We start from the raw sequence: 17,019 nt of genomic DNA, 5'->3' as shown, positions 1-17,019 counted from the left end.
ACCATCTAAGATTCGAACAACAAAATCACAAGAACATTCAAACCAATACGCCTTTGCTTTGCATTTTAGCTCCATTAAAAAGCTTAAGCTCCCATTGTTATCAGTTATAAAATAACAGGTAAGAATAAAGTAACTCCCCAAACCATCCCCAAACAGTAAAGACCATTCTACCTTAGATAAAGCAAAGCCATGTCTATAAACGCAAGTCACAAGTGCGCCAGTAGAAAATGGAGAAGTAGTGAATAACAGGCCCACGAAGCCTGAGAGGCAAAGAATGAAATGCACCAGAATCAAGACACATGGCACAAGACCCTCTGGGGAACCAGGCACTGGAAGCAACTGTTGGGAGATGTTGTGTAGGAGAAACCATTAGATTCCCAGCCAAGAACTCCATCCCGTTCATTCAAATTACTATGCTTTTTGTTGTTTGTTTAAAAAGATTAATGTTTATTATTATGGTGCGTATGCGCACCTGGTCTGTCATGGGTGCACATGTCCCACAGCATGTGTTTGGAGATTAGAGGACCACTGTAGAGTTGGTTCCTTCCTTCCACCTTTATGTGGGTTCTAGGGATCAAACTCGGGTTGCCAAGTGTGGGTGACAAATGCCTGGTATTTTTTGAGATACAGTCTCTTTGTGGCACACACACCTCTAATCCTAGCCTTCTGGAGGCAGAGATCCATGTGGATCTCTGTGAATTCAAAGCCACACTGGAAACAGCCAGGCATGGTGACACACGCCTTTAATCCCAGGAAGTGATGGCAGGAAGCAGAAAGGTATATAAAACATGAGGACCAGGAACTAGAGCCTTTTTAAGCTTTTAGCTTTTTTTTTTTTTTTTTTTTTTTTTTTTTTGGTTTTTCGAGACAGGGTTTCTCTGTGTAGCTTTGCGCCTCTCCTGGAACTCACTTGGTAGCCCAGGCTGGCCTCGAACTCACAGAGATCCGCCTGGCTCTGCCTCTCGAGTGCTGGGATTAAAGGCGTGCGCCACCACCGCCCGGCAAGCTTTTAGCTTTTAGCAGCAGTTCAGCTGAGATCCATTCAGATGAGGACTCAGAGACTTCCAGTCTGAGGAAACAGGATTGGCTGAGAAGTTGGCCAGGTGAGGTTAGCTGTGGCTTGTTCTGCTTCTCTGATCTTTCAGCGTTGACCCCAATACCTGGCTCCGAGTTCTTTCTCTGTTTGTTTTTTGTTTTTTGTTTTTTTTGTTTTTTTTGTTTTTCGAGACAGGGTTTCTCTGTGTAGCTTTGCGCCTTCCCTGGATCTCGCTCTGTAGACCAGGCTGGCCTCGAACTCACAAAGATTCGCCTACCTCTGCCTCCCGAGTGCTGGGATTAAAGGCATGTGCCACCACCGCCTGGCTCGGGTTTGTTTTTATTACTAAGACCTTTTAAGAGTCGAGCCACACGAGCTCTTGATCCTCCTGTCGAAGTCTCCGAAGTGCCGTTACTTCAGGCTTGTGCCACCACATCTGGCTGCAAGCCATGATTCCTCTTTTTGTTGATCTTGTGTGTATGAGTGTTTTGCCTGCACATGAAGCACACCTCCTGTGTGCCTGATGTTCTCAGAGGTCAGAGGGGTATCAGATTTCCTGAAACTGGAGTTATAGATGGTTGTGAGGCACCATGTGGGGGCTTAGAGCTGAACACGGGTCCTCTGTAAAAGCGGCAAATCCTCTTAATCAAGGAGCCAACTCTCCAGTCCCAGGATTCTTCATGTTTTCGTGTAAATCAATCAAGGCATGTAGGAATCTCTTACAAAAACTCCAGTGCAAAAAATCTAGAGACACTGACTTCTCCCTGCAGGTGGTAGGGTGCATTTTACCTGTTTTTTTTCCTATAACATATTTATTTAACAACTATTTATTAAGTGCTTTTATATGCCATGTACTATCTTCAGCCTTGTGTAGGGGACACACACACAGAAGTTCCATGGAATGTACACGTAGAACAGACTTTATTAGGAAAAATTCTTATAGGATATGATTTATTTCTTTGTGACAAATTCCATACATGTAGAGAGTGTATTGTGATCACAACCACATATATGCCCTTAAGCCCTCTCCCACTCTTGCTGACTCCCTTTATCTCAACTAGTGCTCGCCCACCCTGATGTCAACTCCCTCCTCCTCTCTTACCCCAGGGAAAACTCACATAGACAGAGAGGTGGCAGGATGACCTCACCTTTCATCACCACACAGCTTAGGCAATGTGGAGATGGGCTATGTGGCCCTGGGCCAGTGAGTGAGTACAAATGCAGAGACTTGATGTATATTTATAGCATGGGGGAGGGGAACAGAGAATTATAGAGGATGCTGCCCTGTTTAAAAAAAAACAAAACAAAACAGATACTTGGCACTCAGCAGTTATTCTTCTGTTGAACTAAACCAGGTCTGCTGAGAGAGCTTTCTGCATAGTCATGGCTAAGTCATCTATCAGGATCAGTCCTTCCCAGTCCAGCCCCTTGAACTTGAGACTCTGTTAATGTAATCCTCTGTATTATCTTTAGCTGGCATTGAATTACACTAGGTTTTATGTGTTTGTTCTCAAGTGATGTGTCAACCAAATCTCATACGGCTGGCCAAGTAGGGAAAGACATGCCCAACACTGAGAAGTCATAGAAGGCTTCTGTAGTGAGGCCAGTCTGTATCTTTAGTAGAAAATGGACTTTTTTGCATCCTTCTTCAGCCTTATCTACTTCCACATCTTGGGCTCGGTCTTTTCTTAATGGGAAATGCTGTTTCCATTTCTAGGAAATGTGTTGAGGCTTAAGCCACCCTCTAGGAATTTGCTCATCTGTGTCCACTGGGGCCCGATGACATTGGATAGTAGTGACCACTTAGCAGTGGGAGAAAATTCTGTAGTGCCAAAGGCCTTGATTAGCAGGACTTTTTCCAGCACCTAGATCTGGTCATAGATGTCTGAGATTACAGTGAGTTTGGCAGCAGTGCGGGATCCCTGCTGCCTGGATTGCTTCCAGCAATTCCTGCTCCAGCAATAGGTCCTCAAAGACTACCACCTATCTGGTAGCCTAGCACTGTAGAGTTTTGTCCCCAATATATAAAGAGAAGAGTATTACACACACATACAAGTGTGCACACGTGTGTGTATGTGTGTGCGAAAATTATAAAACTAGAAAGGGGGCCACGAGAGTGGAGGAGGAGAGCTCAGTAGGGGAGTGGGGGAATATGTCTGACATGAAAATCAAAGAGAGGCTCTTGTGAGAGAGAGATTAACAAGGGCGAAGCAAGGGATGGGGGAGTCATCGAGGGAAGGAGACAGCAAGGACGGAGGCTGATGCTATATGGATGAAAATGCTATAAGGAACACATCGCTTTGCCTGCTGACTTAAAATTTCATTTAAAAAATGGAGCTAGACTTGCAGTAGTCCCTAATGCTGCGACACTTTATTGCAGTTCCTCATGTTGTGGTGACCCCTCCTCAACCATAAAATCATTTTTGTTGTTACTTCCTAACTGTAATTTTGCTAGTGTTATGAATCAGAGTGTAAATATTTTTTGACATAGGGGTCACGACCCATAAGTTGAGAACACCTGGTAGAGAGAAAGCTCAGAAGTTAAACACTGGTTGACTTTCCAGAGGACCTGGGTTTGATTCCCAGCACTCACATGATGGTTCACAACCTCTGTAACTCCAGTTCCAAGGGATTTGATGCCCTCTTCTGACCTCTTCAGGGACACACGAGTGCACAGATATATATGCAGACAAAACACATATAAACATATATGTGTATATATGCATATATACATACATATATACACAACATATGGATATACACACATATATATATACATATACATACATACATACATATATCCAATGCTGAGGATGTAACTCAAGACCTTGCTCAGGTTCGGGAGGCATATTACCACTTCCCAATCCCTGATTTAATTACTTTACAATGGAACTTTGAAAAATAACAATGACCGGCATCTTTACAAGATCTTTTAGTCACAGTCAGATGATGGTGTTAAGAACTAAACTTCTGTGTCTCTCTTTGTAGGTTCATGCAAGACTGGTTTTCAGAAAGGAAGCAGGTGGCCAGCGTGGATTTCTCGACAGTGTTACCGCGCTCCATTTCTCTGTACATCTTTTCCTTTCTGAGTCCGAAAGACCTGTGTGCAGCTGCTCAAGTCAGCTGGCCCTGGAAGTTTCTAACGGAACAGGTTTCCTCCTCTCTACTCCTCTCACTTCCTAGTTATGGGACACAAAAGCAACCATAATCTGTGGTGGGTCAGTCAGGATGGCTCTCTTCCCTGAAATAACAGTGGCGGAAAGCCTGAAATGTAGTTAAATGCCCCTAAGGAGAAAGAATGGAGGGCTGGGGAGAAGCTGGCTCCATGGCTAAAGGCGATTGCTGCACAAGTGTGAGGCCCTGAGTTTGATCCCCGGAACCTACGTCTATAGTCCCCATGCTCCTCCAGCAAGATGGGGGATGGAGGCAGGAGAACCCTGGGCTCTCATAGGCCAGCTAGCCTGCTGGATGCAGTGGTGAAGGTCAAGAGAGGCCTTGTCTCAAACAAGGTGGAAGGCAAAGGCTAACTCCCAAAGCTGTCTTCTGACCTCCATTGGTACACACTCACTTGTGCTCATACACGTGAACACACACACACACACACACACACACACACACACACACACACACACACTTAAAAATGGAGATCATTGAAATTCAGTAAGCTTATTCTTTAGTTGGAAGGTTTTTGTTTTTGTTTTGTTTTGTGTGGGAGCCCGTTTTTCGTGTTCCTCGTGGTTTTACCCAGCAGGTCCGCATAGAGGATGATTAGACCACGGGCCTGAGTGCAGGTGTCTGAGATGGTCTGCACTTGGCTGTGCTGAGGGAGGAGGTCTTTTGCTCCACCCCTTGGCGTCTCTATAAAAACCCTGGGGCAGAGACAGTCGGGGCCCTTTGGAAAAGGTTCCAGGCCCTCTTGAGGCTATCCTTTATTTTCTGTTTATCTCCGCAAGATTCTCCACAATAAATCCTTCTATCTAATATTTCCTGCTGCTCACACTCAAGAAAACTCTGGGGAGCTGTGGGGTTGGTGGGTAAACGCCCCACAGTTTTGTTTTGTTTTTCCTCCTCTGGTTTCCCAGTTTCTATACTGGGAATCAAACCCAGAGCCTCACACATGCTAGGTCAGCACTCTACCACTGAACTAAATGCCAGCATCAGTAACATTTTATAATCATGGCTATATACATCATTCCAATAGTTTATTTACCTTTATCATGCTTATGAATTAATCACTGCGATTATTATTTTTAAAAAATTTCATGTACAGAAGTTTGCTATTCTTTATGAAAAATGTTTTGAGCTTTGTTTTTTTATACAGTATTATTTTATTCATGATAAATTAATTCTAGAAAATTGGTCCATAATGAGAGCATCTACTGAATCCTTGGCTGCCATCTGCTGAGGAACAGAACAGCAGCAAAAGCCAACATCCGCCATTGCTTCTGCCTCTGGTCTAGGTGTACGTCCACTGTCTTTTACTAGAGTTCATTGTGAGAAGGCAGATGTGCTCCAGCTGTGCCTCATGTTTTCTCCTGTACACTGCACATGTCCAGGGATGACTGTGTCCAGATCTCATCTCAAACACTGGCTGCTGCTCAGTGAGGGCCTCAAGCCCAAGCCAGGCAACGGCCCTTGTTTTATGGACTGTCCTCAGGCTCCTCAGACTCAGGCACTCTGACTTAACCCAGTGTTTATATATTTTCACTCTTGGCTTTTCTGTAGCCACACACCTGAGATATGCCCTCTAAAGAGAATATGCTTGTTCAGCATTTGGCAGGCATATATATATATATATATATATATATATATATATATATATATATATATATATATATATGTATAGGTTTGGTTTTTAGGGTACAGAGAAGTGAACCCAGGACCTCTTATATGCTAAGCATATGCACTCCCTCTAAGCTGTAACCCCTGTCTACAAGCTTGGATTGCTTTTATCTGTGTGTGTATGTGGCGGGAGCATTGCGCAGTGTCCCAGCACTTATGTGGAGTTAGCATCTCAGGTGTTGGTCCTCACCTTCTACCTTCTTTGAGACATGGTCTTTCACTATTTACTGCTGAGTCCTCCCGTGAGGTTCAGGGATTCTGCCTCCATCTCCCAGCTCACTGTAGGAGCACTGACATTACAGACATGTGCAACTGTGTCCACCTTTACATGGTTACTATTGCTGCGATGAAACATTATGACCAAAACCAAGTTGGGAAGGGAAGGGTTTATTTGACTTACACTTCCACATCATAGTCCATCACTGAAGGAAGTCAGAACAGGAACTCAAACATGGCAGGAACCTGAAGACAGGAGCTGATGCAGAGGCCTTAGAGGGGAGGTGCTTACTGTCTTGCTCAGTCTGCTTTCTTATAGAACCCAGGACCAGCTCAGGGATGGAACCACACACAATGGGCTGGGCTCTCCCCAGTCAATCACTAATTAAGGAATGCTCTCTAGCGAGATCTTATGGAGGCATTTTCTCAATTGAAGCTCCCTCCTTTCTGAGGTCTCTAGCTTGAGTCAAGTTGACATAAAATTACCCAGCACACATGAATTCTGGGGGCCAAAAGTCAGGTCCTCACGCTTGGGTGGGAGCACTTTACCCACTAAGCCCAAACATTGATTTTTTTCTTTTTTTTTTAGCCAAAGTGTTTAGTCTATTTATATTCATATAGATTTATTCATATATCTGATACATTTGGGTTGAGACCCACCATCGCTATAGTTTTGTTTATCTTTAATAAGTTTATTACGTTTGAGGCGGGGTCTTGTGCATTCCACGCTGGCCTAGAGCTTGTTCTGTAGCAGCAGAATACTCTGGATCTCGGATTGCACTTCCTCCAGCTCCTGAGCGCGCACAGCTTCCTGTTGTCTCCCATTTGTTTTGCTCATGTTTTGTTTTTATTCTACTCAAGTCTTCCTTTGGACTGCATAAATATTTTTACTCTTCATTTCAAAGTTTTAAATATTTTTTTCTGTAATTATCCGAGATCATCGCACGCACTCTGTTATCCGATTACTCTGAAGACAACGCCAGGACCTTAGGCCCTTTAAACTGTGTACACTCCCTCTGTTTTTGTGCCTTTTTGTCATACTTTTTAATATGTGCGTATACATATATCACAAATGTACAGTTGTCCTTGACTACCTGTAGCAGATCGGATACAGTCCATCCCTTTTCCTCCATAATAGCAAAATCCACAGCTGCCCGAGAGCTTTATATACAATGGTGTATCTACATGTAATCAGTCCTCTTGGATACTTTAAATTCCTCCATATATGTTATTATTTAGAGATTTATTTTTATCATATTTAATTCCATGTATGTAAGTACTAATTGCATATATGTGTGTGTGTGTGTGTGTGTGTGTGTGTATGTATGTGTGTATCTATCGGTATGCCTCCCGAGAGATGGGATTATAAGAGTGTACCACCAAGCCTGGCTCCACAGTCTCTTATGCGAGTCTTCCATCATTTTGGCTTTCGGTGTTTATGCCAGGATTTTCTTCTGATCTGTCTTTCAGTTTTCTGTGTCTTTAGCTGGATTCGAATGTGCTCTTGTCTGTTTATTGAATTTTAAAATTAAGTTATTATATTTTCCAGGCCTAGAATATTGATTGGCTTCTGTTGCCAACATTTTCCATTTGGCCTCTCAATATTCCTGGGCATATTAATTATAGGATTTTTTTTCGAAGTTTATGTCTCATAATAGCAACGCTTGGCTCTTCGTCAGGACTCTCTATAGTTACTAAATACTGAAAGACAAACAAAGAATTCCTGTCTTTCTGAGTATTCAAATTATTTTTGGTTGAATGCAGTTACTGGGCATAAAACACTGATGTCATCATCTGGGTCTCTGGATGATGTCATCTTTCTCCAGAGAGAATTTACTTTTGCTTCTAGCATGGGATTAGGCCAACAACTGACCGTGCAAATCCCATTAAGGAACGAGCTATTTCAAAGCCGGCCTCAGTCTTTGTCATAGTTTGCATAACTTAGTGTTATTCTTCCTGCAGTGGTGAGCCCTGAATTCCAGATTGTGTCCTTCCCCCCCTCTCCTCTCTCTCTCTCTCTCTCTCTCTCTCTCTCTCTCTCTCTCTCTCTCTCTCTCTCTCTCTCTCTCCCCTCTCTCTCTCTCACCCCTCTCACTCTCCTCTCTCACTCTCCTCTCTCACTCTCCTCTCTCTCTCCTCCTTTCTTCCAATTCTTTAGCGCTCTGAATCTTTGAGCTACAGCCACGTGGCCTACTTCTCAGCCTAAGCACACTTTACTTTGAAATTGCCAAATGTGGACTGGGGAAGTACTCAGTTATAGGGTGCTTGTCATTCTTGAGACCCTGGGGTGAGTCCCCAGCACTGCATAAACCAGGTATGGTGGTACACACTTGTAATCCCAGCACTCCAGAGACGGAGGCAGGAAGGTCAGAAATTCAAGATCATTCTCAGTTATGCTATGTGTTGAATTAAAAAGCCAAGAACTGGCAAACGCCTTGAAGTCAGTCTGGCTTTCCTTTTGTTCTGAGATCTTGAGGGCACAAGGTTTTTACTGCACTGGTAGTTTTACAATGTATACACACACACACACACACACACACACACACACACACACACACACACACAGTGTGTCTTTTAAGGTCTTGCTATGACTCCCAGGATGCCCTAGGACTCCTGGGCTCACAGTGTACCTCCTACCCCAGCCTCCCAAAGATCTGGGAGTACAGGTGCATGGGCACATGCCATTGTGACCAACTTTTTATATTTTGTCTAGATTGTGATTTCAGTGAACCACATGAAAGTCACTGTTTTTTAATATGTCAAAAATTGTTGCAATTTGACAATATGAGTTCAATAAAAATTCTCCTCTGGGAGGGTTGGTTTGAAGGAAACTATTGTACTTGAATACTCATCATCTAGACTTAAAGTAACAGAATGCTATAGGAATGCTGGATAAGTGTCACAAGATGGCATATATATGCATTATATATTCATATATAATGTAATGCATATTCACCAAAGAACATTCTTCATATGGAATAAAAGATACTTCATACTTTTTGTAGATTGAAGTTTAGACATTCAGTCAACAATACTAGAAATGTCAGTCTACCAAAAACTAACGTGTATGTGACTGAAACTGCCATTGTTAGAAAACTATCACTTAGAAATGTGCCACCCATCTTTCTCTTGTTCTTTCCCGAAGGATTGCTTATGGATGCCCAAGTGCACCAAGTTTGGATGGTTTCTGCCCTATACGCCAACACAGAATGAATATGGAGCTTGGAAACACCACTACATTGCTTGTGTGTCCAGCTTGGACTGGCTAACGCCCAGGGAGGCTGCTGCTGTGTATGGAACATTGAATGAACCCAAACCAGAAGATGAGGAGTTCCAGGAGAGACAAAGAGAAAAGTGCCTGAGAAAAATCATTTGGGAGAACATTGCATTCCGGAAGAGTGAGTAGCATTATAAAACTTTCTGTCTTACCCGCGGACGCTGAACAAATGGGTTTAAATACAGGTTCCCGTCTAGAAGGAGAGCATGTGGGGTTACTCATCAGCATATGCTCAAGGCCAGCTCCTTCTTTCTTTATTATGTTCTTTCAGTTAATTGGTAATAAAAAGAATTTCAGATGAAATATCTAAGGTCAAGCATCTGCCTCCATAGCAGTCTACTTCTAGGTTTGTCAGAGCATAAACCAAGAAGGAACCTGGTAAAAATGCCTCAGTTGCTGACATGCTTGCCATATTAGCCTGAAGACCTGAGGTAAAATTGCCAGTACCCACATGGGGGTGGGGGAAGTACCCTGAGCTAGGGTATATGTGCCTTGTAATCCCAGTTCTAGGGAGGCAGAGACAGGAGGATTCTGGGAGCTTCCTGGCCAGCCCCTGGAGCCGAGTCAACCCCTAACCTCCACTTGTGTGCTTGCACCCATACATCTGTGCACACGCTTGTGCACATGCATGTGGCCTCTCCCCCCACCCATTCACACATAAAAGGAGGAAGTGCAAACACAGGCAAAAGCAAGAAGTAAATTCAGGACAGAAGAATTGGGGCTGGTGAAAAAGAGGCGTGACCATGGGGTTGAGAGCAAGAAGAGCAATTGCTTTGATGGGCAAGAGGAAAACAGGGATGGGGCGTATGCTCGGGGAAGCCTCTGATGCGCACATGTTCTTAAAACACACTGTCACCTGGCTTGGGCTCACCCTTCTCTTTTCCCTCACTCTTCCCTGAAAAGATTGAAACAAATGAGAAATTACACCCAGACAAGGACAGAAAGGTAATCAAACCTATGGGCTGATTATTTGGTCCTCACAAGAAGTATTTCTTGTTCTCTGAGCTTTGCTGATTAACCCCAGATGACAGAGAGTGAATAAGAAATCCTACAGGAGTGTGTGCAAGTGACTATGATTATTGTTTGGAATATTGCCCTGGAGTAGTTTTCTTTTTGATGTCTTGGTCTGTGTCAGCTTGGCTGGGAAAATATGGTGTAAATGGGAAGACTGCTGCTGTTTGTTTTTCAGAATTGTTATTCAAAGCTCGACCCCCTTGGCTGAGTGGAACGTGCTCCAGGATACTGAAGTCCCCGAGCCTACCCCGTGGTCCTCAGATGGGGAGGGATGGAGCAGGATTCTATGAAACTTTGGAAAGACAGCTTGTTCTGGCATCTTTAGATGCTTTGCCTAAGCGGTGAGCAAACTTCTACCTACTGAGGGCTCGAGACTCTCCTGTGTTATGAAGAATTCATTATAGAATTATTCAGTCAACACAGGGATCTTCAGTAATTGGATGGTTTGTATTCTATGAAATGTCAGAAAGAAAAAAAAAAGCAGGGCTGTGGTGGTGCACGCCTTTAATCCCAGCACTTGGGCACTTGGGAGGCAGAGCCAGGCAGATCTCTGTGAGTTTGAGGCCAGCCTGAGCTACAGAGTGAGTTCCAAAAAAGGCGCAAAGCTACACAGAGAAACCCTGTCTCGATAAAAAAACAAAACAAAACAAAAGAAATGTCAGAGAAGGAATCAGTGACTTAATGTTCAAGAATAGCAGTCTTTAAATGCTTTCTGAAGAGGAAAATATGGAATGTTCAAAACTTATGTCTAATATTCTTTTAACCCTATGGTAAAGTTATATTGCAGATATCATATATTTTCTAAAGCTGTTGAGCAAAAATGACATTTCCCTACATTTTTTATGGAGTAAAAGGAACCATGGCGTTTTTCTTAGTCATCTTTCCACTGTCCTAACGAATGCTTGACATAAATCAGCTTATAAAGAAGAAAGGTCTATTTGAGCCCGTGGCTTCATGACCAGTTGGTTCTGTTGCTTTGGGCCTGTAGCAGCACGAACATCATGGTGGATGCACATGACAGGAGAAGCTTATTCCCTTTATGGTGCCCAGGAAGTGAAGAGGAAAGGGGAAGTCCCTAGGGTCCCACTATTCCTGTCAAAGGCACACCCTCGACGACCCAACTTCCTTCTCTTAGGCCCACCTTCTAAATATCCATCCTACCTTTAAAGAGCACCATGGACTGGTGACCATGGCATTTAGTACCTGAGGAAAACTGCAGATCCAAACTACAGAAGCATCCAGACAGATCTGGACAAAACTCCCCTTGTATTTGTAAATCTGAACACAATACTCTTCTCCTACTAAAATTAGAGAAATTCTGGCTGTTTTCAGTGACTCAAGTCACAATATATGTGCACAGTGCCAGGATTCGGTTCTTTTTTTTTTTAAACTTTTTTTTGTTTTATGTGTGTTGGTGTTTTGCCTGCATGTCTCTGTGAGGGTGTCAGATCCCCTGGAACTGGAGTGACAGACAATTGTGAGTTGTCATGTGGGTGCTGGGAATTGAACCTGGGTCCTCTGGAAGAGCCGTCAGTGATCTTAACAGCTGAGCCATCTCTCCAGCCCCAAGGACTCAGTTCTTATTCTATCTACCTCTCCTATCTGATGCTTGTGACTTCCACAACTCGCACAGATGCTTAGAAACTAAGAAAAAAAGGTTTGTTTTGCTTTGCACTTTGGATTCTACACTTACGTTTCAAATGAAGACTCTAGATCAGGGACATAACTTACCCAATTGTCATAATGTAAACATAATATAAAAACATAATATGACTAAATCCTCACATTCCACCACTCCTCCAGCTTCACACTGACACCACGTGCAGATCTGCGTTGGAACATTTGTGAGTGTGGAATTATGTTTCACTCGCCCAAAGGCACATAAAGAATTTTAAGAAGCATAGGGCATCTCTTGTCCTTGGTAATGTGGGAATGGGGCTGTGGAGAGAATGGAGACATTACTCAGGAACCCCTAAAGGCCAGAAGTGAATTAGGAATCGCTTGGCTACCCCTTTTAAAATATAGTTTAGAACCCTTAGGTGTATCATAGTATTTATTTTAAGGGCCCAATAAAAGCTAAGTGAGGGACGAGAAGCTTTGCCTGCATTCCTCTTGTGGAAGGGGAGAGACAATGCGGCCCTACCAACCTGGGACCCCTATTTGTCACTATCCCTCAGACTGCTAGGAGAGTCGAGAACTCAGGGACATTGGCTGCCCATCAGTGTTCAGAGGATGTTGGCACTTATCAAAAGTCATGTCAGCAGAACATTAGGATTTCATCCATCCCTCTTGTCTCCTACAGAAGCAATCTCTCTGGAAGTCACTCCTACCCTTTATTATTAAAGAAAAATCACCGTGGCGTTGGTAGGACTGATGGCAGCTCTTCTGGTGCTTTGCAGACACATGTCATCCTGATCTCATCACGAATTCCTGCCTATGAGGTATACCGCTGTGCTAGGAGGCTCGCCCTTTCCTGAGGGGCTTTTTTTTTTTTTTTTCCATCTAAACTCATGAAATCTTTTGGCTGCCATGTGTGTGAAAATGATTCATCTCCCGAAAGGAAAATTGTCCAATCAAGTGAACCTTTACAAGACCCCATACAGTTTTAAAAACTGAAAACGATAAAGATAAAAGTAATCAAACTTATTTTGAAAAAGCATGAGAGGTCCAAATTGCTGTGCGTGCAGTTGGTGTCAAAACACTCCTCTTGGATTGAACTTGTTGCTATTAAAAAATCAGCCAGTGCCGGGCGGTGGTGGCGCACGCCTTTAATCCCAGCACTCGGGAGGCAGAGCCAGGCGGATCTCTGTGAGTTCGAGGCCAGCCTGGACTACAGAGTGAGTTCCAGGAAAGGCACAAAGCTACACAGAGAGACCCTGTCTCGAAAAACAAAACAAAACAAAACAAAACAAAAAAAAAAAATCAGCCAGCATGGTGATTGAAAATATTTAAGACTCTTCCAGAATTCCCAAGATGTTTAATAATACTTTGTGACCAATAGTTTTCAAAAGTGGGCTAGAAGTACTACTTTAGGATCTATTTAAAAACAATGCCATTAAAATATGATCATTATAAAGTGAAGTTATAGCTAGGTATAGTAGTGTGTACCTGTAATCCAAGTATTTAGGAGGCCGAGGCAAGAAGATAGATTCAAGTTTGAGGCCAACCTGGACCACAGAGAGAGTATCAAGTAAGCTAGGACCATATAATGAGACTGTCTCAGCATATAAAAATAAAATGAAATGAAATGAAGTTATGTATTTTAATTATATATATGACTAGAAGATTTTAAAATCTACTTAAGTCCATTGCAAGACAGAACTAATTCAATTTTATTGTTTTTCCTAAGTTGTGCCTAAGTCTGTATGGTATGTACCAAAATAGGCCGGAAGAAAAATAACGTAAATCGTTAGTGCTACTGATCTGCATGATGGCGTTGCAAATGAACCTCGTATGTCCCTCATAATTAGAGACGGAATAAAGAAGCTAGTGAGAGTCTGGTTTCTTCCTTCTGTGCTTTCTGAAACAGTTCTGTAGCAGTGATCGCGCATTGTACATCACCGCGGTTCTTTGACTCGTTCTAAAGCTCGTATCATGCTCTCACTTCTAGATGGTGGTGGAGAGCGTGAAGGTGGGTGTCGTGACCGTCCTGTACGAACACAGTGGTGTGACCCTGGAGGGCCTGCTTCATCTCGTAGACAGAGCTCTGCAAGGGCGGAAGGCACAGAGCCTGGGAATATTTAGCGGTGGAAACAGCAGAGAAATTGACTTACTCCAAGGTTGGTCTGGGGACTGGAGGAGAACAGCAGTCCCCCAGCCTGAGTGTCTGCAGGCTTATCCACAAATGTGACTGTCATAGTGCTGTTAAATTCTGATCTACTAGGAAAGGTCCATTTTGCCTGCATGAAGAAAGTAAAGTAACTTTTGATGATTTTTTATGATCATCTTAAATACTGTGATTAAAAATCACAGCATAATGATTGTAATCTTAATCCTTTATAAGTATACAGTTTGTTTAGTCAACATTCCTTTTTTCTTTTGTTTTTTGTTTTTTTTCGAGACAGGGTTTCACTGTGTTGCCTTGGCTTTCCTGGAACTCACTCTGTAAACCAGGCTGGCCTCGAACTCACAGAGATCCACCTGCCTCTGCCTCCCGAGTGCTGGGATTAAAGGTGTGCACCACCACTGCCCCATTCACATTCCTGTAAAGCTTTCCCATCTTGCACTGAAACTTAAGGAACATCTGTCTTCCTCCCCTAGCGCTGCCCCCATAACCATCGTGCCCTTTAAATACAGAAATGGAATCAGTTGTTTAGTCTTCTTGTGACTAGATTTTTTTTTCACTTCTACTCTCAGGCTTCATACACTGTATCAACTGACTTCTTTCTCTCTTCAGGCCGAATACTAATCTACTCCATGTATGTGCTCCAGGTTGCTTACCACTTGACACACTAGTAGTCTTTAGGGTTGCTACTACTTCTTGACTGTCAAGAAGAACGACAAACCTCTTTTGCCCTTGCTTTCCATGATTATGGAGGTATACCCCTAAGTATGATTTTGTCAACAATGTACAAGTATACACACCAAGGGCTCTGCGCCATTTACTTGTGAAGGGTTTTGTTTTTACAGTCTCCAGTCTCACTGTGTCTTGATTTGCCTGTCTGTTGATGAGCGATGCTGAACATCTGTCATGTGCTTGCTGCCCATTTCTGTATTTTCTGAAAACCAGCCCTTTGCTTCTTAAAAAGTGGGTTGATTTTTTTGGAGCTGAGGACCGAACCCAGGGCCTTGCGCTTGCTAGGCAAGCACTCTACCACTGAGCTAAATCCCCAACCCCATGGGTTGATTTTTTGAATAGGTTGAGTTGTAGACATTCTTTGTATGTTATGGATATTAATTCCTTTCCAGATATGGGATTTGCTAGGCAAGCACAAGGCCCTGGGTTCGGTCCTCAGCCCCGAAATAAAAAAAAAAAAAAGAAAGGAAAAGAAAACTTCTAGTATCTATCCTCTTATATTTAAAGCAGAATTGTTTTAATTTTATTAACATCAAAACTTCCATCCATGTGGGATGAGAGCTTCCAGGGAACTTGCATAATGGCAGTGTAGCAAGCTTTTTCTTTGGGCTGCCAGCTCACAAAAAATGACATGAAGACCTATTATTAACTACGAAGGTTAGACCCATGGTTAGGCTTGTTCCTAACTAGTTCTAATAGCTTAAATTAACCCATATTTTTTATGCTATGTTCTTTTCCATGGCTCAGTTACCTTTACTCTGTACTGCCTATCCCGCTTCCTCCGCGTCTGGCTGGTGACAATGCCTTCTTCTTCCCAGAACTCTCTGTTCCCAGAAGTCCTGCCTGACTCTTCCTGCCTAGCTATTGGCCACTCAGCTCTTTACTAAACCAATCACAGTGACACATCTTCACACTGTGGGAAGGAATATTCCGCAGCACGGCAGAACAAGTCACAAATCACTCCCGAGGAAGTAGGGGTAAAGGAGACTTAGAGGTGATGTTGGCCAACTCTGAGAGCCCTATTTCTGCTTAGACCTTATTTTTTTCATTGACAATTGCGGGAGCTTTTTCTACTTTGGAAATCAGTTGCAGGATCCCAGGGCTTGACCGGCCATTCACCTTAAACTCTGCTCAAATTCTGATTGGTGACTCCCAATGAAGCTGCATAATGAAGGCAGAAACACAAAGACCAAAACCTAAGTGTCTAACACCTCATTAATACAGAGTGCAAAGGACCCTTTGGCCACAGTGCTGTTCAACGGCACTTTTTGTGGCCCTAACATGGTGCTTTTTGTTGTTGTTGTTTTGTTTTTCTGTTGTTGTTTTTTGTTTGTTTGTTTTGTTTTGTTTTTCGAGACAGGGTTTCTCTATGTAGCTTTGCACCTTTCCTGGAACTTATTCTGTAGATCAGGCTGGCCTCAAACTCACAGAGATCCGCCTGGCTCTGTCTCCCGAGTGCTGGGATTAAAGGCGTGCGCCACCACCACCTGGCTTAACATGGTGCTCTGTGAAGCACAGGCGCCCTGGAGATCTTAGTTTTAAGGGTAAATACTGTGTTTTGAACTTGTGGTTTTCATCTTCACAGACTGCTAAAAGTTTCTGTTTATAATGATGTAACAAACCAATATTGATATTTCAATTTTTTTCCTTAGGCTATAAAATTTGTATTAAAAATTTATTGTCGCCTGAAGTGAGGGACTTCTGGGAGAAATTAGGAAGCTGTGTGGCCACCAAAGAAGAAGGGGGACGTGTAGACTTTTTTGTGCCTCTTGGAGCATCAGGTCAGCATCAACGTTCTAGAAAGGCAGGGGACATGTCTACTTATGGTTCTATTTTGTGTGCTTCTGAAATGCCTTCACAAATGAACCCATTTAATGCGTGGATCAATGGCTCATTCCTTTTTACCACTGTAATTATAGCACGAAGTACCACCACACTGTATACTATAATTTGTTCATCTATACAATGTATTTTATAAGTGAAGCTGCTGTGAGCACACGTGGGAACGTGTGCATTCACTTCTTTAAGGTATTTAAGACCCCAGTGGTGGACACTTAACTTTTACAAAGTGGTTGTGCACCTTTACTTTTCTAGAGAGTATGTCTGAGAGCTGCATGG

General features: G+C 43.0%; 1 protein-coding gene across 1 annotated transcript in view; it reads left to right on the top strand.

Annotated features, from left to right (window-relative positions):
• Ect2l (epithelial cell transforming 2 like) overlaps window positions 1-17,019 on the top strand; it is an 85,215-nt gene that overhangs the window by 36,505 nt on the left and 31,691 nt on the right. The window contains 6 exon segments of the mRNA XM_052751111.1: window positions 4,025-4,187; window positions 9,240-9,492; window positions 10,561-10,726; window positions 12,688-12,826; window positions 13,996-14,164; window positions 16,554-16,682. Coding sequence (XP_052607071.1) covers window positions 4,025-4,187; window positions 9,240-9,492; window positions 10,561-10,726; window positions 12,688-12,826; window positions 13,996-14,164; window positions 16,554-16,682 — 1,019 coding nt within the window.

Source organism: Peromyscus californicus, unplaced genomic scaffold (genome assembly GCF_007827085.1).
Source record: "Peromyscus californicus insignis strain IS unplaced genomic scaffold, ASM782708v3 Scaffold_22__1_contigs__length_63687245, whole genome shotgun sequence".
NCBI lineage: Eukaryota > Metazoa > Chordata > Mammalia > Rodentia > Cricetidae > Peromyscus > Peromyscus californicus.
This window is presented reverse-complemented; position numbering and strand designations above follow the sequence as displayed.